This window comes from Buteo buteo, chromosome 13 (genome assembly GCF_964188355.1).
Source record: "Buteo buteo chromosome 13, bButBut1.hap1.1, whole genome shotgun sequence".
In the NCBI taxonomy this organism is placed as follows: Eukaryota; Metazoa; Chordata; class Aves; order Accipitriformes; family Accipitridae; genus Buteo; species Buteo buteo.
This window is the reverse complement of record NC_134183.1, coordinates 1926829-1949498: the sequence shown is the minus strand read 5'-3', so window position 1 is coordinate 1949498 and position 22670 is coordinate 1926829. Positions and strand designations below refer to the sequence as shown.

Below are 22670 nucleotides of genomic sequence, written 5' to 3'. Positions count from 1 at the left end.
AAAAAAAGGACCAAAAGAGAAAAAAAAAAAAAAAAATCGGTGTTTTCTTCCCCGCCGCCGTCCCGGGCCGCGTCGCTATGGCAACGGCGCCAGGGCGCGGCTCTGCCCTACCCCAAGATGGCGGCGCCCCGCCCCAAGGCGCCAGCCCGGAAGCGCCCGCCCCTTCCCGTCGCCAAGATGGCGGCGGCGTCCGCATCCGCCCCGTCCCGCTTGCGGGCCGGGGCGATCATGGCGGTGCGGGGAGCGGAGGCCGAATCGCTTTTCGAAGCTCACACGGCGGCCGAGCTGCGGGCGGTCGAGCGGCGGTTGAGGGCCGGTATCGAACAGAAACGGGAAGAATTGCGGCAGATGGTGGGCGAGCGGTATCGCGACCTTATCGAAGCGGCCGACACTATTGCCGAGATGCGTCTCAGCGCCGAGAGCCTCCTGGGCGCCGTACGGGGCCTGCAACGAGGCGGTGCGGCCCGGCCCTGTCCCGCGACGCCGGTGAGGGGAACGACGAGGGGCTGCGGTGGGGGGGGGTCGGCCCCGGAGCCCCCCGCCATGATCCCTTCTTTCCCACTATTCCTCTTCCAGGCTCGACCGCCGGCTCAGGAGAACTTCTACCGAGCGGCAGCGCAGCTGAAGCTGCTGCTGGACGTCCCCGAGAAGGTGTGGGGTGCCGTGGAAGCCGGCCGGTATCTGCCCGCCGCCCGGCTCCACCTGCTCGGCGGTCATCTCCGTCGCCAGCTCCAGCTGGATGTGGCCCGTGCCCGCAGCAGCCCGGTCCTCGCCCGTTTCCCCATCCTCCTGCGGCAAGTGGCCGCCGCCAACCACCTCAGGTGGGCCGGCGTGGGGGCTACGGCTTGGCTGGTTGTTCGGTGGGCCGCTGGGAAGCAAAAAAAATGTTGTACGAGGAAGGCGGTGGGAGGCTGGAAGAGGTTGCCCAGGGAAGTGGTGGATGTTCCATCCCTGGAAGTGTTCAAGGGCAGGTTGGATGGGGGTTTGAGCAACCTGGTCTAGCAGGAGGGGTCTCTGCCCATGGCAGGGAGGTTGGAACTAGATGATCTTTAAGGTCCCTTCCAACCCAAACTGTTCCATAAGCCTATGACCCGAGACCCTGCTGCTGTGCCGGGGCTCTCGCTGCCGGCCACCCTGCCCTGTGCCAGCCGTGGGGCAAGAATGCCGCACGCAGTCCCGTAACACCCCGATAGTCCCACTTCTGCCTGGGGAAAATAACATCTTCGCTTGGTGGGTTGTCATGTAACCACACCTGAACATCTTGGGCAAGCATCGAGACTGGTGACTGTCCGCCTCGTTCCCTTGCCAGATCCACCATCCTGCAGGAGAGCAAGTCCCTGCTGAAGAGCCAGACCGTGTCGGACCAGGCAGTGGCAGAAGCCCTGTGTGCCATCATGCTCCTGGAGGACAGCTCTCCGCGCCAGGCCCTTGCTGACTTCCTTCTGGCTAGGAAGCTGGCCATTCAGCAGCTTCTCAACCAGCCACACCACGGTCAGTACAATGGGCTGCCTCCTTCTTAAAGTCAGGGTAACGCCCCCTCTTTGCTTTGTCTCCCTCTTGGCCCACAGAAGAGCAGGTGGGCTAGTCCCATAACGCTCACAATGGCAGTGACACAGCCATGTCATGCTACTGCAGTAGTGTGGCTGACACTACTGGCAGTGTTTTGGCAAAGTGCCACAAAAGTTAACGGTGCTCAAGGGCTTAAGCCAACCCACCTGTAACGGGGAAGCAGGTGGTGCGTGGGGCTGAGTCCTTTGCCCTCCAGCCCTTCCCTGGAAGATTTCACTAGAACTGCAGCCCTTGAAACACAGGGCTGCTGGCATCTCTGTTGAAGGGGCTGCCTTGGCTGAAAGGCATTTCTCTACAGGTGCAGGTATAAAAGCTCAGGTGTGTTCACTGATGGAGCTGCTGACCACTACCCTGTACCAGGCTCATGCTCTCTTCTACACCGTGCCTGAAGGGATGCCACCAGATCCAGCTCTGCCCTGCGGCTTGCTCTTCTCGACCCTGGAGAGTACCACAGGCCAGCACCCAGCAGGTGAGCACCCAGGCAGCTCTGCATTAGGCCTCTGCCTGTCCAGGTTTGCAGGCAGGAGGATACCCGTGTGCTGGGCTGATCTTCTGACCATGTGCTTGTAGGGAGAGGTGGGGTTCTGGAGGAGGAGGTGAAGCTGAGTAGCTGGTTCAGGTACCTCCCGGAATCCGTGGTGGAGTTCCAGCCAACCCTGCGGACCCTGGCACACCCCATCAGCCAGGACTACCTCAGAGACACACTGCAGAAGTGGATCGCCATGTGAGTGTGACAGCGTCCCCCTATGCAGGACTCTCCTAGACACTACATGGCCTCTGTGCCAAGGCAGCAGCACAAAGCAAATCCAAGCTCACTCACTTTCTCGCTCACGCCGGCCAGGCTGCGCGTTCTGCTGCCTTCTTGCCTAGCATCCCCTCTCCCCAGCAGTTAAACAGCTAGAGGCAGCATAGCACCATCCTAACAGCCAGGCTGTAACACTCTGACAGCTGGGCTGCAAAAAGATAATTGTCTAGAGCTGCTTTACACTGCCGTAACCACCAGCAAACAACCACAGAGTAAATGAGAAGAAAATCCCTTACCTGGCTCATTTGCCTCTTGATCCAGCACCTCCTTTCTCCTCGCTGCCCTTCCCTGGACTGTGTGGGGGTAGCCAGACCCCCTTTATAGAGTTGTCAGCTCCACCCCATCCCACTATGCCTTGCCCTGTGGATGGGGACAGCCCAGCAGCCCTGCCCACCCCTTAACAGCCTTGTCAGTCCTGTGTCATTATCTGATGGAGCCAGCTGGTCCCTGCCATCAGCTGCAGCCCCCCATGGTGTGCTTGCTGGCCATGGGATATTTCCCCAGCAACCCTTCCCAGAGTCCGCACCTGCCCTCCCTGCCTCCTGGCTTTTCCTGGGGCACTGTGCTCCCAGTTTTGACACCCACCGAAGCCCAGGGTTCCTGCCAGTGGGCATGTGGCTTTCCTGCAGGGCCCCAGTGTGGGATCCAGGGTGCAGCTGCCTTGCTAAGAGGCAGAGGTACCCTCAGCCCCACAGGTGATTCTGCAGGCAAAGCCTCTTCCCAACAGGTTAAGAATTCCCCCATCTTGATGTAGCTGATGTTCTCTCCTGCCTTCCCCGGGGCTGTGTCTGAGCAAGTCAGACTGAAGTGAAATGTTGCCTTCAGGTGCAGTGACGACATCAGGGCCGGGGTCAGCAATCTGCTCGTCTATGTGAAAAGCATGAAAGGCCTCGCAGGGATTCGTGACGCAGTGTGGGAGCTGCTCACGAGCGAGTCCATAAGCCAGAACTGGGAGGCGGTGTGCCGTCGCCTTTTGGACAAGCCTGCTTCCTTCTGGGAGGACCTGCTGCAGCAGCTGTTCCTGGACAGGCTAGAGGTGGGTGCTCTGCCACAGCAATTCATGGAGAGCCTTTCTCTGTGCCCCCTCTTGCTGTCTCAAACAGTCCACTGGTGCCTGTTAGCAGCGCTAAGTGTGTATTTTAAGGGCTAGGTGGCAGGAGGCACGCGTAAAAGGTGCTTTATTTTTTTCTCCTGGTTCTGTTCCAGACACTGACCAAAGAAGGGTTTGACTCCATTTCAAGCAGCTCCAAACAGCTTCTCACCTTAGCCTTGCAGGAACTTGAAGTCAAATCCAGCACCTCTGCCCTGAGCAAGCACATACAGTTTGAACACAATGTGGCCCTGTTCCTGTGGTCAGAGAGCTCCGGCGACCTGCCTTCCGATGCCGCTTGGGTCAACGTAGCAAACCGTGGCCAGTTTGCCAAAAGTGGCCTGTCCATGAAGGCCCAGGCGCTCACGCCGTGTGTGCAGAGCTTCTGCTCGGCTCTGGACTCAAAACTGAAAGCCAGGTTGGATGACCTCCTGTCCTACCTTCCCGCAGACTCCTCGGCCGCCAAGGACGCCGCTCCCGCGGTGCAGCCACGCTCTGCCTTCGACCGCTACGCTGACGCTGGCACAGTGGAGGGGCTGCTGCGCGACCGCTGCGTCACCTGCATCCACCATGTACTGGGCTGCGTGCACGAAGAGCTCCAGAGTGCCCAGAGCCTGCTGGGGGGGCAAGCGGACACTCCCAGCGATGCCAGACTCAACGCTGTCCTCTTCATGGCGAGACTCTGCCAGTCCCTGACCGAGCTCTGCCCTCACCTGAAGCAGTGTATCCTGGGCCAGTCAGGCAGCACAGAAACGGCGCTGAAGGAAACCCGCTCCACCAAGAAGCTGGGGAAGGGGAAAGCCCAGGAAGTGACCCCTGTGCAGGCCAAGTGGCAGGGGGTGAAGGCAGAGCTCCTGCAGCAGAGCCTGTTTGCTTACCAGATCTGGAGCTCAGCCATCACCAAAGTAAGGAGCTGTTTCTCTTGTCACAGCTGCTTCCTGCGTGGGTTTCGCTCACTCAGTTCCCTGCGGTCAGCACTGCTGTTCCTTAGCTGGCTGCTGAGACCTCGCTGCACTGCTGCCATGCTGCTCAGTCAGCCTGCAGGGAGAGGAGGTGGTGGCATCCAGTGGGATGGTCTCCATAAGATTCACTTTGGGAGGAGCGGGGGGATGCGGGAGGTCGGTCTCTCCGCAGGCAGGAGCAGCCTGCCCATCCTGTGGTACTCCTGTTAGAGCTGTCTATCCTGTGACGGGGTGCTTTTGTGGTTTGCGCTCTAGGGTTTGGTTCAGTGCTTTACCCACACGTTGCTGCTTGACACAGCTGGCGCTGTCTTGGCCACAGCCACCAACTGGGATGAAATTGAAATTCAGGAGGAAACAGAGTCTGGAAACAGCGTAACATCAAAGATCCGGCTGCCTGTGCAGGTAGAAATGTCCTCTCGGTAAACACAGAGAAACGGTCTGCTGGGAGGAGAAAAGCACTGGTTTCCAAAACCGCCGCTTTGACAAATGGTGCTGATCTGCTGTGGAGTTTGCTTGATGTTATGAGCAGAGGGCAAACGCTCTCTGGTGTCCTCATTTGCTCTTTGAGATACTCACCTCTTAAGGACAGAGGTCAGAGGAAGGAAATTAGATAGTTGCTGGTGTATATTCAAATGAACAACATTGGCCCAGATCCTGTAAAACTGAGCCAAAGGAGGGACTTACGCCTGGTTTATACACAGAGGCCTCCAGGAGAGAGATTTTATGGAAACTGGATGCACTGAAGGACAGGGCTGCAACAGTGAGACTTGCAGAGCCTAAGAGAACCATGGCTTGCAGCTTTCCGTAGGTGTGGTGGTGGTGGTGCAGGAATGACACGGTGACAAAGCAGGTGGTGATCGCATGGAGGGAGAGGAGGGCCAGGGCAAGAGCGAGTTTTGTGTTTGCACAGTATGGGAGGGGCTGGACAGGGCAATAGTCATTTGTAGTGAACTTTACAAGGTGAATTTTACTGATTCTGAAGGAAGAAGCAGCCAGACGAGAGCTCAAGATAGCTGGGAGGCCCAGGAGAAGAGCAAGGGAGTAAAATAACAAGCGCAGGTAGTGGGTGGTCAGAGCAGGGTCAGTGGTGAACAGAAGAGGCACAACAAGCAATTCTGTTCTGACTACACTCAGGTGAATACCTCTGGTAAAAGTACTTTTGAGACTTTGATGACTGCTATAATCAGAAGTCTGGTGTGTCAGTAAATAAAAACTTGTGAGATACTTGAGCCATGCTATGGGGGCAGGTAGGTCTCAGCAGCAGAGCTTTGTAGTTGCTGAGGAATTAGGAAGCTCACATCATGAGAACTGAGGTGATGTTGTGCCGCTGATAAAACTAATGTAGCTTACAGACCACATGAAAATAACACTGTTTTCTTAAACAGCCATCCTGGTACGTCCAGTGCCTCCTTTTCAGCCTGTGCCAAGAGGTGAACCGGGTCGGTGGTCACACTCTTCCAAAAGTCACCTTGCAGGAGCTGCTGAGGACCTGCATGGTAGAAGTGCTTGCTGCCTATGAAAAGCTCATGGAAGAGAAGCAGGAGAAGGTACGTGAGTAGCCCTCGCTCCAACTGGCATGGGACGGGAGGGTCGCTGGGCATGTGGTGATGCATACGCTCCTGTCCCTTGGAACAGAAAATGTCTGCCTGTGGGAATTGGAAAGGGTGAGTACATTCTTCCCCTGCCTCCCCAAAAATGAGGCAAAAAGGGATCAGACACCAGATTGCATGCTCAGAATGGTTCAGGTACATTGGTTGTTTCTTGGTGCTGGTGTTTTTAAACATTTCCCCTGAAGCAGTCCTTTGGCAGCCCTCTCAGTGAGTGAAGAGCCCTGTTCCTGACTGTCCTATTTGCAGAAAGCAGGCACCTTCCCCATGACGCAGAACAGAGCTCTGCAGTTACTCTACGATCTGCGGTACCTGAGCATCATCTTGACGGCAAAGAGCGAGGAAGGAAAAACCAGCAGGATCAAGCATGACTCTGGGTGCGGTGCAGTTCTGGGGTTCAGATACCAGCAGTAGTTTGTGGGGCTCTAAAATGGTTTACATCAATGGCCTTACTGGCTGTCAGGAGGATGCCTGCAAGAGTGGTGCCTTCGGGCCTCACAGGAGAAGGGTAGTGCAGACTCTAAGCTCTGATATCTTCACTGACATTTAAGCTCATCCTCAAAATACAGGAGGGGTGGGATTCTGCGGCTGAGAGCTCGGAGACAGCAGGCTAGTCCCCCCCTGCTTGCATACACAATGTGTCCATATGGCGGCAGCGATACCCTCAGAGGACACCCCTGGAGAGAACAGTTAAGCTTCCACCCAAGAGTTAAAACCTTGTGTATGCTCCAGTCTTGAGAACTGAGGCATCTCTCTCTGAGATGTACCACAGGGAGAAGGTTCCTCTGCAATAGCAGATGTTGTAGGTTGTGTCATAGCTGGAAACCATTTAGGCAGCTACTCTTCTGCTGAGTAATACCCATTTTGCTCAGTCACCTCTTAGGGGCAATTCCCTCAGCGTTTCAGAGGGACCAGTGAAACTGCCCTGTTGGCATCAGCAGCTGTTGCTAGGATGTAACCCCTGACAGCACTCCTCTGCTCTGCTTGTAGGATTGAGAAGGTGACCGACTTCCTGGAGGGACACATAGATCCATTTGACTTGGACGTTTTTACTCCACACTTGAACAGCAACCTTAATCGCCTGGTTCAGCGAACCTCCGTAAGTTCAAAGAAAAGGAAGGGATGGATCAGGAAGCAGGGCTGCAAAACACATTTTGAAGGGCAGCTGGGGTGGCTTTATAAACTGCTTAATGCCTAAAGATAACTACTGGCACTTACTTAGAAATGGGAAGAGTATTTAATGCCAGCTGAAGATAAGAGGAGCTTGCTGAGCTGGCTGCACAGCACATAATCATGCATAGAGTTGGCTGAACTTTATCTAACAGGATTCAGTGGAGCCTGTGCAATGCTAATTGGGTTAAGTAGTGCTGAAACAGGCCTAGAACTCAACTGTGGTAACATAACGAGCAGTGCCAATTAAAAGGAAGAGTTAGAGGGGGAAGGGAGATACTTCATGATCAAACTTAAAACCAATCACAATTGGTGTGCCAGTAGACTCACCAGCGACGTACTGTGTGGTGAGGTCTGCAGCTGCCTCCAAATACAAACAGCTCCTTTGTGTCTTCCAGGTTCTCTTCGGCTTGCTGACCGGGACAGAGAACCAGTACACGAGCAGGAGTGGTGCTCTGAGCTCCCAGGAGCTCCACAACATTTTGCCGTTAGCATCCAGCCAGATCAGGTAAGGTGCTCAGGTCTTCCATGCATTCTCATGTCTGTTTGGGAAGTGGGTCTAGAATTGCTGCTTCCCTGTGACCGGCCACATTTCTTTCTTCCATCTCTTAAGATTTGGACTTCTGCCACTGAGTATGTCAAGCTCACGAAAGAGCAAGTCTGCTACCAGGAGCACAGAAAGAGTTCAGGTTGGTAAAACTGAGCCATACTCACTTTTTGCCAGTACTCATTCTCCCACCAAGACTTAGAGCTTGCGGGGAAAGAAGAAAGTAGCCAAACAGTTAATATTTAACCTGATTTTTATTTTCGGTAAAATGAGAGAACCATTACGGCAACACAGCATGAGATGGTTTGGATTTCCCCTTGACCCTCAAAAAAACCCCACCTGGTGGCCCCTGTATTTTTGGGGCCCACTGCTCTGTGGTAAAACATAGGCAATAACCACCACAAAAATGCAGTGAAGACTTACACGGGTGAGGCATTTTGAGATCAATGCATAGAAGACAATTCATTAAAAGACAGCTGCAGGAAACATTGAAGGATACTAGCTAATTATTTGAACTCCTTTCCAGTGCGATGCTGACCTTTAACTCCTGACGAAGCCTGGCTTGGGTATTTAAGCCTGCGTGAACAGAGTGGCTTGCTTCTCTTGCAAAGGCTCTGTGTTGTCCTGTTTATCACTAGACACTATTATGTTGCTAAGTTTCCCCCAGTTTAAACATCTGCTTAGATGGAGTTCTCTGTGCTGAGGATTGAGAGAGCTAAGGAATACCTCACTGTGACAGGAAGCAGTAATTAATAATCTGCTTCCTGTGGTGGTGTCTTTTCAACTGTGACAGAAGAGTAAATGTCTGGCTTTATTAGAACAGAGAGTGTTACTTGAGATGCTAATGTTTACTCTGCAACTCTTGTTCTCTGTTACTCAGAAGCATTAAGGACCAGACGTAGCATAAGGGCTGTTTAAAAGCCCAAAAATTCACAGTAAAGGTATTCTTTACCTCTTACATCTCAGCTGTAGTAGAGTGTAGAAGTATGCAGTGATGTTTGGCTCGTTCCTACCACTTCCCTCACCTGCTGTTGTGGCACATGTATGTTCTGCGCTAGCCCCACTTCTCGGAATCCCTGACAGATGCTTGCTCCTTAGTTTATGCTAGAACAGTTCTAGAGAGGTTAAAAGTCCATAGTTACTCAAGAACAGCTCTCTGCAAGGGCAACAGCTGTACTTCTACTATGCTGGCATCCTCTTGCTCTCAGAGCAACAGCCCCTTCCCTACAGTTCAGAATGATTATTTTTTTTTTTTGAGCATTGAATGACATTTGAAAAGTTACCTGTTGCCAACAGCAGCAAGGTGCTGTGCTTCTGCTACTCAGAACTGCCTCTGTCTGCTTGTCACTAACCACCAGGAGTGACACCGCTTAGGTTGTGGTTCAAGCTCAAGTTGGTTGGGAAGAGCTGTTCTGCTGTAGTCTATGCCTCCTTGCAGCTACTATCGATGAGGGTATGGAGTAAGTCAAAGGTATGCTGTAATAGTTACTGACACTTTTGTTTTTAAAAACTAACAGGTTCCAGCTCCTGCAGTCACAAGAGCAGAAGACGAGGCATCGCGCCCTGGCGCTCTGTTCAGGCAGCTTGTAACCGAGGAGGAGGACACAGCTGCACCTTCTCTCTTCAAGCTGGGATGGCTTTCTGGCATGACCAAGTGATGCAATAAAACATAAAAAAGTTGTCTGTGTATTCATCTTCACTGAGATCGCTCTCTCCCCTTGGCAGGGAGCGGTGACACCTCTGCTAGTATTGGCAGAAGAGAAGTCCTTTCATAGAAGTCCAGATCATAGTACGCCACTTGAACCAGGCCCAGGTCAGGATTGTCCTTGCCATCTGGTTGCTGGAACAGAGGTGTAGCTACTCTTTCACCTCCTATTCCTTAGAAGTTGTTAACCTTACAGTCAAATTAAAGAAAAAAAAAACAGAAACAACTACACACTGTAGCAGAAAACAAAACATTTCACAGCTAGAAATGGGTAGTGGAGCAACATAAAACCTCTCTCCTCCAAAAGCCCCTCCCCAGGCTACTCTGTACTTTTCTCCATAGGCACCATGACTCTGCTCTCTAAGTGAACCCAGCAGGCACCTGACATTTCAGCTACAGCTGCCTAAGCTTTCCTGGTTCTCATTTCACATTTTGTTTTCAATACTGCAGCAGTAAAGATCAAGCGAGATAGGGCTCATCGCACACCGAGCTGGGTGGAAAGTTCGCCACTGGGGCAGTCCTAAGGGATTCCAGTGACTGCACCTATTCCTTACTGTCTTACTAACTCTAAATGCTCAAATAAATTATGTTGCCAAATAAATTTTTTACTAGTTTATTGAAATTAAAAAAGACTTATAAAACTGAAGATGAACGTTTTGAGAACTTTACATAAAGCAACAAATTGCTAACAAACAGATTAGGCAGTTGATTGGAATTGGACATTTTGCAATCCTATAACACAGATGTGGATTCCTCAGTCTCCTCTTGACACGTACTTTATAACCACCCCAAAAAGAATCCTATAAAAATTGCTTCAAAGCCCCTTTTGCATTGCAATAGTGCAGCAAACCACAAGTAAACAATTTCCTGTTAACCTGTTATTTCAAATATAGACTGAAAAGGCAACAGGCGTTTTGTGCAATTCCATTTTAACAAACTTTTATGTTGAAATATCAAATCTACACAGTGCTGTCCCTTCACAGAAGGCAGGGAACTGCTGGTTCATCATGTAGGAAGGCGTCCCCGGCTCTGTAAGCTGTGAAAGTGTGCCTCCTTCAGGATCTGGTTGATGTGGAAGTAAGGACCTTGGCTTAGTGCAGACTGCTCATGGAAGGACTGAGAGGAGACAGGACTGGATCCTGCAATTATCGGGTTTAGGCTGGTTTCTGCACCGCACGCTCTGTCAGGGCTGTTGATGCTACTGCTACTACAGCTGCTGCTGCTGCTGCCGCTATCGCTGCTGGAGGACTGAGACAAAGAGAAGGTTAACAGCAAAATCACACGGTTTTCTCTCCTGTCCATAATGAAACACCTCAGGTAAACAAACCATCTTTACGACAAGTCCCTCCCTTCCAGGCTCACGTTCAGCCTGATGGACTAACGTAAATCCACCAGGTGCTTTCTTGGCATTCACGGCTTCCGTTATTGCCAACACATGAAAAGCGTCACAGAGCTGAAGGGATGAGCAAGCCTTCACCCGGAGGTTCACTGACCTCCAGTATGTTGGATTTCAATCTTTCGGTTTTAGGCCCACCAGCTCTGCCCCCATGACCCACTTTAGCACTAGTGAAGTTTGCTGAATTTATCTGAGAATTGGAAAATAAAGAACATTCCTACTGAACTGCACGTGTCAGTAAAGGCAGGCAGGGCATGAGGAAAAGTTTACCACTTCTGTTCTAGCAGACATTTTAGGTAAGCACCATGCAAAGCATTTTCCTACAAGTCAATCTTTCTAAAATGAGATCTGAAGCATCCAAAGCAACACGCTGTTAAAAACAAATGCAACATGATACCCATTTTAAGTCTTTGAACACTTTCACATACATACAACTACACTTCTCCCAGTTAAGTACTGGGATGGCAATGTTAACTGGTAGTTAGTTTTCCATAACAATTTACTTGACATGACAGTGAAAGAGCGACAGGCATCGAAGACTTCCACATGCAGAAAAGAGAACTCATGATTTAGCTTGCATAGGGGACAGGGCTCATTTCCCAGCATTTAGAATAAACACATTTCATGGTAATGACTGGAAGAGCATTAGCCATCGTTTTCAGTGTTTCAAAGACATAAAACTGTTTGGCTTACACCATTTCAAGGGCTGCTAATGAAAGGTTCCATTAGTTAGAGCTGAAATATTTCATTAGTGTGTGATACGCTGTTCAGGACAACACTGCAAATATTTAGGTGCTTAAGAATCAGAGAATGGCTACTCTGCTATCCCGTAAGAAGTAAATTCACAAAAGCAGCCAGTGTGACAGCAGCTAAAAAACACACCCCACATTTTTGTAAGTATTAAACTAAAATCACAGAAGTCAAAGCTTGGTGGCCACAGCAGAGGAACACAAATTTAAAGAAGTCCACAGTAATTTAACAGTCAGCACCACATCCAGAAGGCCTCACTGGAGTAAATCTGAAGAATGGTGCAAACTGCACCCGACATATCTGTCAATGAGAAAGGCCCAGGAAGGCACTGTATGAACATTTGAGGTGGCCCACATCTCAATGCTGACTGGAAACCCCAGGGCACTGGTTCTGCAATCGATTGTGACAATTCGACCATATAAATTTCCTTGTTTTGCTAAGCACCAAAAATGCTTTGGTTCTTTCTGTTGTAGTACAGCAAGCAAGACTATGGCACCGAGGCTGCACCCACGCTGGTGTGTTAGGTTCAGCTAGCAAGGAGAAACCAACAAAACACATGTGAAGTCATTCTTGAGGAAGCAGCAGATATAACTACATGAGCAACCAGCTCCTCCTCCTAATGCTGCTAACACTAGAGAGGGAGAGAGAAGGACAGAGAGGAGCCACGAAATGGTGCTTGCTAGACCATCTCTTTTTGCATAGAAGCACAAATATTGAAATGCAATGCCGTTATGCCGAACAAGTCACAGCAGCCTTGGAGAGAAACCCACCGCACAGGACACTTTGTTTCCTTTTAGTCTGTGTTCCTTACTGTTTTTCGTTACAGCCACCTTCTGAAAATCAAGGTAAAAATCGAAATGAGAACCTAGTATTACTTACTGCTAAGGTTTCACATCTTAACAAACATTTCAGAGCTGTTAGTAATGATTATTTTATGCATGTCTAATTTTTTTTAAAACCGAGACAGTGTCCTGGGACGTGCTTCCTACATCTAAGGCTGTTGACAGATCTGGTTTGTCAGACCCTCTTTATTTCCATTTCTCTAATGCAAAAATTCACTAGCACGTGAAGCCCGTTTATTGCCCAAATCACGTCAAAGACCTACCATTTCCCCAGGCTGTGGTGCACATTCTGTTACGCATTTGGACTACAATTAGACAAAAAAAGAATCCTTAAAGTCATCATGTCAGCAATGACAGTCATCTACACAATGAAACAAAGTTTTAAGCAAAAGGGCAAAGGAAAGTAGCCCAATGAAAGTTTATGAGTACTCTTAAGTATCAAAAGGGCATCTTCAAGGTTTACCTGAGTCATTAGCCCCTCTTAACATCACACTGAGTAGCTACAGAAGTTTTAAATAACTTCCAAACAAATGCCCCGTTAAATGTTTTAATCTGATCTGTGACGTAGCATCTCAATCACTCATGACAGGAACTTAAGAAACAGCCATTCAGACCCTGCTGCTCTCAGAATCATTCAAGATGAGTTTAACAGAGACATTATCTGGTTTTAGTTAGAATTTAAGACCAGCCCTTCCTCACTAGTGTAATACTGTAGAGTGGCATAGCTGCAACGCTAGACAAACACTTTGATTTGAGAGAAGCAACTGCTGCTGTGCGTCAGCAATCTCCACCAACAAAACAGTGGTATTTCTAAGCTCTGGGGAATCCTGTCATCTGTCAGAATAACAAAGAGGAACCACAAGAAATTAGGTTTTACAGAAGTTATTCAGGAAGGAAAAGAGTTAGCCAGAACACTGCAGACTCCCTTCCTTCCCAGGGAAAATCAGAGCAAAGGGCTTTTCATTGGCGATTCCCCAGGTTGCAGAGCACAACTGCAGATTCTTGTAATTCCTGTGAGCGGCTGCTTGCAGCCAGGCCCCTCAGAGGATCCACTACAACTTTGCCTGACTTGACATACGGGCCAACAATGACACTCCTGTAGGAAGGGCTTTTGCTGAATTTATAAGCAAGTACCCGGAAAAACAACACAGCTAACCTCTTGGTCAATGGAGGACAGGCTGAACAGGAAGGGAAACAGGGTAGCAAATGCTCTGCTTCGCTAATGTTTAACGTTCGCTGTAGTTCTAGTCTAGCATTTTTGTCATGTGCCTGTTCATGGACTGAACTGCAGAGCAGAAGTTGACTGTCATCCTCAGGGTGGCTGTCACCCAGGACTGTGGGAGTGGTTTGTTCCAAGAAGAGCAGGAATTGCACATAGTTATAGTGATTTGCCAAGAAGCAGTGCTGACAGAGATTGAAGAGAATCTCAGTTTCCCTCCTGTAAGAGTCAGTCAGAGTCAAGGATGCTGTCTACCCTGGATGAAAGAACAATCCAGTGGGAGAAAACAGTGATAGCCTTTTGCATCAAATCTAGCTCACATGAGCAGTAGGATTCAAAGTGAGGGACTGAGGGATAACATCACAGAACAGCCCACGTTTGAACTGCCACTAAGAAAAAAATCTCCCTTCGTCTTACACATATTGCTGTCAGCTATGAAGAGTAAGACAAAAAAATGGAAAGAGATCCTGACAAAAGCCAAATCCAGTTTTAGTAATATGACTGCCTGATTTTCATACTGAGGTTATGTTCTCAAGTCAACCCCACTCTTACAGAGAAAACAGTCAACTTTCAACCAAAGGAAGGCAAAAGGAATCAGTACTCTAGCTAACGTTTCACAAAAAGCAGGTGTGTGTATGCCATCAGATGAAAAGCAATTCTCTCCTCATGTACTCTTTGAGGTTACAAATTGCTACTACACACACACTTCCTCCCCTAGTTCAACATCCTAAAGCTACTGAGGATTTTTAATCAGCAAGACCTGCCTTTGCAAATGGCAAAGTATCAGGAAACTAAATAAAAGTTTTACAAATGGCCAAGAATTTCAGTGACATCAATCGGAAGCACTTGTGCACTATAAGCAGAAGAATGTCTCCATTTGGCACAGGAAGTCCTTAAAGAAACATTTGAATAATACTGATTTAATCTCATAGCTTGAATTTCTGGGCATGCTCAATTCAGTGATCCTACCTTACAAGAGAACAAGAAAAAAAAAAAAAAAAAAAAAAGTTCTGTTCATCAGTAGACAACATTGTGAATTTTTTACCCTTCAGAAAGGGAACATTGATTTATGTAAAACTGCGTCCAGCAGGCACATTCCTCCACTTCAGCGTCAACAGTAAGAGATTCTCCTTGCCTGCACATCAGGATTTAATGTGTTAAAAACATACTTTTACAATGCAAGTGCATGCATGAAGCAGGAGTCTTAATGTTAGCCTCAGCAATTGAACTCTGCACTGAAGTCGCTGGTGGCGGGGCAGGCAGTTCATGCCCATGCTGTTCACTTGCAGGCACCCCAAACAAAACAGCCATTAAGGACAGAGTTAAGGTCATCCATTCTTGTGTGGCTACTACAAGACTATTTCCATTTCTGCATTTTGAGCAGCTTTGCCCAGTCAAACGCCAAGTGTTTATATGACAAGCAAAGGTGCTTCTGCCACTCACCATTAAGGTTTTTCCTGATATTCTTTATTTCATTACTCCTACTTCAATCCCTTGTTCCACACTAAATTCTTCCTCCTCCCGCCACAAAGCTCGTTTAGCCATTAACTACTCTACAAACGAAGAGGTGTTTAACCTGTTGGACAAGTGATTCAGTGTCAGATGGCAAGCAACTATTTATGGTTCTACCCGTTATACAAATACGACTTCATCCCAGCAAGTCTTACTTCTGGCAAAACAATAATACAGGACCCAGGAACATTTTTCATCACAGCGAATTCCTTCATGATGAACATCTCAGCTGTTAGAGCATTTTCCATACAGTATCACTGACATTAGCTACTTGTAAAGGTGTATGGGTTAAAAGAAAGCCTCCCTCACAAAAGGAACGGTGAGATACAGAGCTTTGTATCTTTTTAAGTGGAAATATACATTTGAAGCCATTGCCATATGACAAAAGATATGTTGCTCAAAGTTACATAGCATTAAATATTTTCTGCAGTCGAAGTAGAGTTAATAGTTCAATATAACTGCAATAGTTCGTAATTACTCACTACAGCCAATCTTTGGAGTGAGAGGGCTGTACAAAAAAAGGATATTTCAAAAACCTTAAAAGAAATCCATTTCATTAACTTCCAGGGACACAAACCAGGAGGGAGCCTCTGCTCTGCGTGCTCTTTTTCATGAATATTTTGCAACAGAACTACATTGCTAATTAGAAATGCATACAGTGAATTTTCAGATGATTAATACCGGCAACAATTCAGGAAATCTGGCAGCAGTTTGGAAATCAGCATTTTGTAAAAAAGAAGTCTCATACCTAGCAAACTGCACTATCCTAGAACACCTGTCATGCAAGCAATGAGAGAAGAAGAGACAGTTTATCCCACATCCAGCAAAAGATCATGGCAAATATGAGTAGAAACCCAATAGTTTGAGTTCAAGTGTTTTAGCTGTGAACAAGCGAGTCTTGCTTAAACTGCCAAGATCTATCAGAGCATTTTTTAAACATCAGATAAGTGCTACTGTTTGCAAGAGGCACTTTGTGTATCGCACTAGTTGGAATGCTTTTTGACTTTCTACCACAAATAACCACATTACTATAAGCAAATGCAAAGTTGAAAGAGTAGATGGCCAGGCAAAGTGACCACACACACTTGTAATCCACCCTAGTCATTTCCTCAGTTCTGGATATGTTACACTGTTTCAGATAGCAAAACTAAAAGTGGCAGCAGATGCTTTTCTTGTATCTTCACTTGGGTGCTACACATCAGTATTTGAAAGATATTAACAGAAATATTCAGGCCAAAGATAACCAGGTTCACTAGAAAACATGCTGATTTCCAAACCACATTTTACAGATTTCAATCTCTGAAGCATGTAACAGAGTCAAGCCTCGTGACCTCATACACAAAGAAAAAAAAAGTGTTTTCATTAACTACTCTCCATGAATAAAATTTCACAGAATATTCCAACTGTTATCTAAATTCAGCATTAAAGGAAACTGAATTTGCCCAGGAAGGCTCTCACCTCAGTGTCCCAGGAGTCCTGCAGGACAGTATTCCTGGTACTACGTTTTGTCTGGGGAACATGACCATCATCTTCATTGCCATTCCGTCTCCTCTTCCTGAAGAAAGTTCAGGGAGAAAGGACAAAAAAAAAATATTATCAGTTTACTGACATACCTTCTGTTTTGTCCTCTAAAGGCAACTCTACAGAAAAAAAAAGTGGGAAAATTAATAAAGGATGTATCTAAACCTCTGATGTGCTGTGGACTTCCACATTCTCTTTTTAGCTGTTCTCTACAGAGAAAAAACTGTCACATTTCTCACAAAGTAGCCAGGCTAATGTTTTCATATCAGTTTAAGGGACATGGACTCACACCTACCATTAAAACCAGTGCTGAGCATCTTTCTAAATAAACTCGTTTGACAATTCTCAGCCTTGCAACTGCTCTCAGTACTCAGGCACGTCTAAAAATAAGCCTGTGACTTTGAATAACATCTGACAGGCTGAGAAAAACACCCAGGAAGAGTGGCAGTGACCACACTTTCAGTAAATACTGAATTACGTTCATCTTGCTTACACGAGTCTGCAGTTAGCGCCTACGATGACTTTCTTTAGTCTCTCCACTCTGACAGCATTTGAAGTCAAGTCACATTCCTGAACAACATTAATTTCCACGCGGAAAGGAAGTTTTGTCAGAAAACACCTCATGGAAGACAAATCCTTCCCTGTTTCTATGTATTTGCCATTACTCTTATGACATCAACACTGCTTCACAGCAGCTGATCAAAACCAGCAACCTAGAATTCCTGCAAATCAACATCTCTCAGCGTCCCCAGAATTTTAAAACTAATATCAAATGATTCATCCCAACATACAAGCGCTACGGGTAAACCAGGACCTCGGCACGCTGGGCACCATCCAAAAAATAGGATGGAGCTGTTTTGCTGCCTAAAAATTAATACACACTCAAATGAGTCAAAACGGACTCAAGCGAGGTATTTATAACCAAATCTTTTCTTACAGACAACCTTCTGCAGCAGACTCAGCTGCCAGTATTTGGTCCACGCCTACAGACCAGGAGCTGCCTCCTCGCTCTCCCATCCCTGGGATGCCCACAGCACTCTCAACCGTTGTCCACCGGTTTCTCCCTCTCCCAGGGCCACTCTTCTTAGAGGCGACCTCCCCACCTCGCTCCACGTTTGCATTGCCTCTAGATCCCTCCTTTTCTTAACGCCTGCAGCCTACCAACAAACTCAACACCTCCATCCCCCATGGCCTACCCTGCCGCCTCACAACCCCGGGCACTCACAGCCCAGCTCTTACACACTTCACGGTCCCTCCTGTTTCTCCCCCACCCAGCTAGGATCTACCTCCTCCCCCTTCCCCACCAAGCCGAGAAATGCCCCTCCAGCACACCGCGAGGCCCCCCCACCTCCTCTACGCCCCGAACGCAGCCAACCTTCCCCCCCCAAACCCGGCGACTCCTTTAACATTCACCGCCGCCACTCTCCCAGCCCCTTTTAACACCTTCTAGAGATCAGGGGGCCGCTCCTCCCCTCTTCCCCCCCCCATCCCTCACCTTCGCAGCTCCCCCCCTTTCCGCGCCCCCCTCTTCCTCAAGCCACCCCCCTCCCCCTCCTCCCCACTCCAAAAACCTCCCCTCCGGTGCCCGAGAGGCCGTCCCCCGCAGTGACCGAGCCCCTACCCCTCACCCCAAACCCTCCCCAACCACCACCTCCCCTCAGGCCCCGTTCCCCCTCGCCCCCCACACACACCTCTGTCTCGCTCCCCGTTCGCTCGGCAGCGGTTGCCGGCAGCTCATGGCGGGGCTGGGCTGAGCTTTACGAGGCCTGGACGAAGCAAGGCGAGAGGCTGCGACGCAGTACGGCCTAACCCGGCCCGTCGCCCACCGCTGAGGAGAAGACGTTTCTCTCTCTTCTCTCCCCCCCTCCCTCCCTTCCCCGCGCCCGCCTCGCTCGGCTCCAACCGCCGCTTCCGGCGCCTCCGCCTCCTGCGCATGCGCAACGCCTGCCGCGGGCCGGCCCTCCCCTCTCTGGCGTCACAACGTGCGCCGGCGCGGGGTGGGCGCGCATGCGCGTTGCGCACAACCGAGAACACCCCCCCCCCCCTCCCTGCCCCACTCCCCCCTCCCAACCGGGAGTAGTGGCGGCGGCGCCTGACGGAAAAGCGGCCCCGGGAGGGGCGGCCCGGTGCTGTGCTGACATGGCGGCGGCACCGGCGGGGAAAGAGCTGTGCCCGTACTGCCACAAGCCCTTCAAGCGGCTCCGCTCCCACCTCCCGCACTGCAAGGCCGCGCCCAGCTCGGCCACCGGTAGCGCCCCGGGGCTAGGCCCAGGCCTAGGCCTAAGCCCAGGCCCGGCCGCCGGGCCCTCTGCGCCCGGGAGCGGCTCTGGTTCGGACGGAGCCGGCCTCGCTACCGCCGGGCAGGGGGCAGGTAGCAGGCCGCGGGTGGGTAAGAGTGGCAAACGGCTGCCCAGCGCCAGCGTGGGGCAGGGGCTGGCCGGTGCGGTCCCCCGGGAAGCGGTGGCGGCAGGACGCGTGGAGAAGGATGCGGCGACCTGGAAGGGGCAGAAGGTTGCGGCTGAGCAGGGTGGAGGGTCCGACCCTGAGCTTTGCCACCAGTCCAACAGAGGCCGCACACAGCAGAAGGTGGAACCCGCAGTACAGGAGTTAGCCGCGTCCCTTGATTTGCTCCCCGAGGAGGTTGAAGATATACCCAGTAATGGAGTGAAAATAGTAATAGAGAAGCACCGTGCCAGGGTGATCAGGGAGAAGAGCGGTTCCAGGAGCAGGGATGCTTCAGCAGGGAGCCACAGCACACACAGGTCACCTGTGGAAGGGCCGGATCCAGGCAGCACTGCTGACCGCGCTGACGCAGCCCAGCCTGATACACAGGAGGGAATAACTGTTCCAGATACTGCAAACACAGAGACGCGCAGCCTTGGAGCAGTGGAGAACGCATCTGTGAGCTCAAAGGGAGAAAAAAGCAGTAGTTTAAAGGCAACGAAAATACCCGCACTTCAAGATCCCCCTGAAGCTGACTGCAGAAGTAGCCCCAGTGACCTCATTCAGCAGGAGGCAATAGACAAAACCGTGACAGAAGAGAAGCAGATGTACCTTGAAGTTAGTGCGGAATACAAAGCTCCTGTTTCTGCTTTGCATACGAAGAGCCTCCATCTGTCAGCGATAGAGGGTTTCAGAGGTCACAACGAAGGGGCATCCAAAAATTACCTAACCAGCATACAAAAGCTTCGAGAGAGCAAGGAGCAGATGGCTGTAGTTTCCGAGCCCATCCTGAATGCAAGGAGGGACACAGAGCTGGCGCTGCACCAGTTCTTGCTCCACACCTCCAAAAGCCAACCCATCTGTCTATCCCAGGCCTCTGGCAGGAGCAGGCAAGCAGGTGCCATGGGCTTGGAGTGGTTTCCAGACTTGTATCCTAATTATGATGGGCTGAGTATTTTTCCAGGGAAGCCTTTCCAAGAAGACATGGGGATCACAATGAAGACAGCAAGGGGCAATTTCTCAGAGGGACAACAAGGTAACGTGAGAAAAGTCTCTGCTGCCGAGATTTACTGCACCGTCAGGCTAAACTGTCCCATATGAATGGGAGAGGAGGGATGGGAAACACTAAGCTGCTGGGCTTGTCCAGAAAGAGATCCAGGAAGGATCCCAGGAGGTTGACTGTCCAACCCTCCAGCCTGCAAAACTAATGGTTTGTGTTTTTATTTAGGTTTGAGTCAGGCTCTTGCATGTTTGGGCTGGCAGAGCCAACTCACTCACCTTGTGGGAGAGACGATTCTGCTCCTCCCTTCCAAGCAGTCAGTCCTGAGCCCAAGTCACTTGCAGCCATGTCAGATACCAGCTCCGTGTTCACCACCCAGCACAGGGAATGCGAGCACCACACATATTGCCCTCACTTTCCTACCTTTGACTATTCTGACTTCTCATCGCACAGGTCCCCTCTCAGAAAGGCGTCTGATGGATGTAAGGCTCGGGGAGCTGCCTGCGTGGCTGGCCACCTGCAACTTTTCTCTTCAGGGGCTGCTTGGAGGAGTGCAGAAAGGTGAGGCTAAATTCTTCATTCTTGGGGCAGAATTGTTGCACTTACCAGATTTACATGCTGCAGCCTGGTCCAAGTGGCCGGTCTGGATCTTTATGAAGAAGTAAATAAATAGACCCAGCCATTTGGCTTTGGAAAGTTACATGGAAACCAGTGAACTCCGTAAGACTTGTGCATGGTTTGACCCTTGCATTTATGTTCCGACAGCATGGAGCAGCTATTATGACAAATATATCAACGTGAAGAGGGGTGGACCAGCTGGGATCTCTATGCTGCTGGCTGGATACTGCATCCTCAGCTATGGCTGGAATTATCAGCACATCAGTAAGATTTCCTTCTTGGTATCTGTCTTATTTCAGGCAATTCCCCCTTTTGCAGCATGTAGAAAGTCTATTTGCCATTCATGTTAATTCAAGTTCTGAAAGTTTAAATACTTCACATTTAAGACTAACACCAGAGCTTAAAGAACAGTATTCTGACCTGGCTTAGGTAGACAGAGGAATTCAGCTAATAATGGTGGCAACAACAGTTGCCGATTCACAGCTTCTCCCTGGAGAGCACCAGGAACTGTCAGGAGCACTTTTAAACCCTGCACAAAGCAGAGGGAAAAGGTGTTGCAACACTAAGCAGCCCTTCCCTGGATTTACTCTTAACTGGCTAGGGATTTACTGGTGTTCCTGTAGTTTCCTCAGCAGGACTTGCTCTCATGTGCAGCTCTACAGCACGTAAACAGAGAAGGCTGCACTCAGCCTCCTGCTCATCACTGCTGGGCAAAGCACCCTCATGTAGTTCCCAAGCATAGCACTGTGCTAACACTCATCTGGTTTTTCCCCCCCCTCCCCAATTTTCTAGAAAGTCATCGCTGGCGTAAATACCACTGAAGAAGAAGCTGGAGCAGCACCCAAGGAACAGTCACAAATACTTGACTGAGAGTCAGCAGAAGTGCTCAGGACCACTGTCCCAGTGGGCATTCAAATCAGCAGAGGCCCATTTACTGTCAGAGACAGGTTCTTTAAAGGGGGGGGGGGGGGGGGGGGGACAACTGCTTTTCAGTTACCCTCCTGTAGACAGGGGTGACACTGACAGTAACAGCCTGAGGTCACTGCTGTCTGATTCAGGCAGTGTTTAGTACTGAAAGAAGAAAGTGTTAGAGCTGCCCATCGGAGGTCTGTATGCAACAGAGCTCCCGTAGTCTGCAGAAGCCTGAATCTCTCACTTTGGGACACCAGACACAGGACAACTCCTTGACCTGGGCTGTTAGTGTATTTATTAATTGACATGTATGTTGTAGTCCGCGTGTTTGGCAGTAAAGTTTGTGATGTGTTATAGCAGGGTGGGCTTCAGCTGGAATAACCATTCCCTTTAAGTTAGCAGAGTTGTGCCCCACACAGCCCGTTTCTTACTTACCCCTCTCCACAGCAAGCGCGATGGGGTTTGCTGCCAACTGGCAGGAGAAGGGTGGTTCCCACAGAGCCCTTCCACGAAGGGCACCCCAGCCCCTGCTTCGCTGTCAGCACGGCACTGGTGGGACTGCCCAGGCTCTGGGGAAAGGACCTTTGTGAAGGCATTAAAGCAGCAGCACTCAGACCGCAGCGCCCTATTTCTGGAGGAAGAAAATCCATTGGATTAGCTGTTGTGCCCAAAGGGCAAACTGATGTCTGCATCAGACAAATGAGGACAGTTATGAGAGTGCTAGTTGTAGCCTGCCATCATCAAACATGTCTGGAGAAGGGTTGGTCATGTTACAGGCATGAAGGGTAAAGAAAAAAAAAAAACAAGAAAAAAAAATCTGAACTCTTTATTCAAAGAGCAGTGCAGTAGTACTGTGTCAGAGGTGTTTCACCAAAAACTCCCTCTTGCTAGCAATAAAAGCCTTTGTGAATTTTCCTTTCCTGCTTGGTGCTGTCTGTTCTCAAAAATGGTGCTCCTTGACCCCCTTCATGGGGGTTTAGCACACCCACACCCTGATCTCCCA

At 49.7% G+C, this 22670-nt stretch overlaps 4 protein-coding genes across 8 annotated transcripts in view; 2 read left to right on the top strand and 2 right to left on the bottom strand.

Annotated features, from left to right (window-relative positions):
• Window positions 1–2647, bottom strand: part of SLC39A11 (solute carrier family 39 member 11) — a 116374-nt gene extending 113727 nt beyond the window's left edge. Inside the window, exon 1 of the mRNA XM_075044206.1 lies at window positions 2611–2647. Within this exon, the coding sequence (XP_074900307.1) occupies window positions 2611–2619 (9 nt within the window). The 5' untranslated portion in view covers window positions 2620–2647. The remainder of the gene's footprint in view (window positions 1–2610) is intronic.
• COG1 (component of oligomeric golgi complex 1) lies at window positions 103–9429 on the top strand. Of its 2 annotated transcripts, XM_075044205.1 has the most exons (15): window positions 103–486; window positions 577–821; window positions 1310–1491; window positions 1868–2038; window positions 2140–2293; window positions 3200–3410; window positions 3581–4369; window positions 4682–4828; window positions 5812–5973; window positions 6283–6410; window positions 7024–7132; window positions 7602–7711; window positions 7817–7892; window positions 8277–8316; window positions 9268–9429. In XM_075044205.1, the coding sequence occupies exons 1-14, from the start codon at window positions 118–120 to the stop codon at window positions 8292–8294; spliced, it is 2871 nt and encodes a 956-aa protein (XP_074900306.1). In that variant the 5' UTR covers window positions 103–117; the 3' UTR covers window positions 8295–8316; window positions 9268–9429. The 2 variants fall into 2 exon arrangements, with proteins under 2 accessions (XP_074900306.1, XP_074900305.1); XM_075044204.1 differs by lacking the exon at window positions 8277–8316.
• On the bottom strand, window positions 8054–18600 carry VCF1 (VCP nuclear cofactor family member 1). 4 transcript variants are annotated; one of them, XM_075044213.1, is made up of 5 exons: window positions 18387–18600; window positions 16633–16729; window positions 12707–12748; window positions 12372–12434; window positions 8054–10703 (listed from the first exon to the last, which is right to left on the bottom strand). In XM_075044213.1, the coding sequence occupies exons 1-5, from the start codon at window positions 18431–18433 to the stop codon at window positions 10461–10463; spliced, it is 492 nt and encodes a 163-aa protein (XP_074900314.1). In that variant the 5' UTR covers window positions 18434–18600; the 3' UTR covers window positions 8054–10460. The 4 variants fall into 4 exon arrangements, with proteins under 4 accessions (XP_074900314.1, XP_074900312.1, XP_074900311.1 ...); XM_075044211.1 differs by lacking the exon at window positions 12372–12434; XM_075044210.1 differs by lacking the exon at window positions 12707–12748.
• Window positions 18601–18752: 152 nt separating this feature from the next.
• MTNAP1 (mitochondrial nucleoid associated protein 1) lies at window positions 18753–22582 on the top strand. The gene is made up of 4 exons (XM_075044201.1): window positions 18753–20173; window positions 20591–20698; window positions 20903–21019; window positions 21548–22582. Exons 1-4 carry the CDS (start codon window positions 18835–18837, stop codon window positions 21574–21576), a joined length of 1593 nt encoding a protein of 530 aa, XP_074900302.1. The 5' UTR covers window positions 18753–18834; the 3' UTR covers window positions 21577–22582.
• The last annotated feature ends 88 nt before the right edge of the window (window positions 22583–22670 follow it).

Coding starts and splice junctions, on each gene's coding strand:
- VCF1 (XM_075044213.1), bottom strand. CDS start 18,433: ATGAGCTGCCGGCAACCGCTGCCGAGCGAACGGGGAGCGAGACAGAG. Junction 16,730..18,386: donor GAACGGGGAGCGAGACAGAG/GTGTGTGTGGGG, acceptor AACTTTCTTCAG/GAAGAGGAGACGGAATGGCA. Junction 10,704..12,371: donor GAAACAAAGTGTCCTGTGCG/GTGGGTTTCTCT, acceptor TCTTTGTCTCAG/TCCTCCAGCAGCGATAGCGG.
- MTNAP1 (XM_075044201.1), top strand. CDS start 18,835: ATGGCGGCGGCACCGGCGGGGAAAGAGCTGTGCCCGTACTGCCACAAG. Junction 20,174..20,590: donor TTTCTCAGAGGGACAACAAG/GTAACGTGAGAA, acceptor CTCATCGCACAG/GTCCCCTCTCAGAAAGGCGT. Junction 20,699..20,902: donor GCTTGGAGGAGTGCAGAAAG/GTGAGGCTAAAT, acceptor ATGTTCCGACAG/CATGGAGCAGCTATTATGAC.
- COG1 (XM_075044204.1), top strand. CDS start 118: ATGGCGGCGCCCCGCCCCAAGGCGCCAGCCCGGAAGCGCCCGCCCCTT. Junction 822..1,309: donor GCCGCCGCCAACCACCTCAG/GTGGGCCGGCGT, acceptor TTCCCTTGCCAG/ATCCACCATCCTGCAGGAGA. Junction 7,133..7,601: donor GCCTGGTTCAGCGAACCTCC/GTAAGTTCAAAG, acceptor TGTGTCTTCCAG/GTTCTCTTCGGCTTGCTGAC.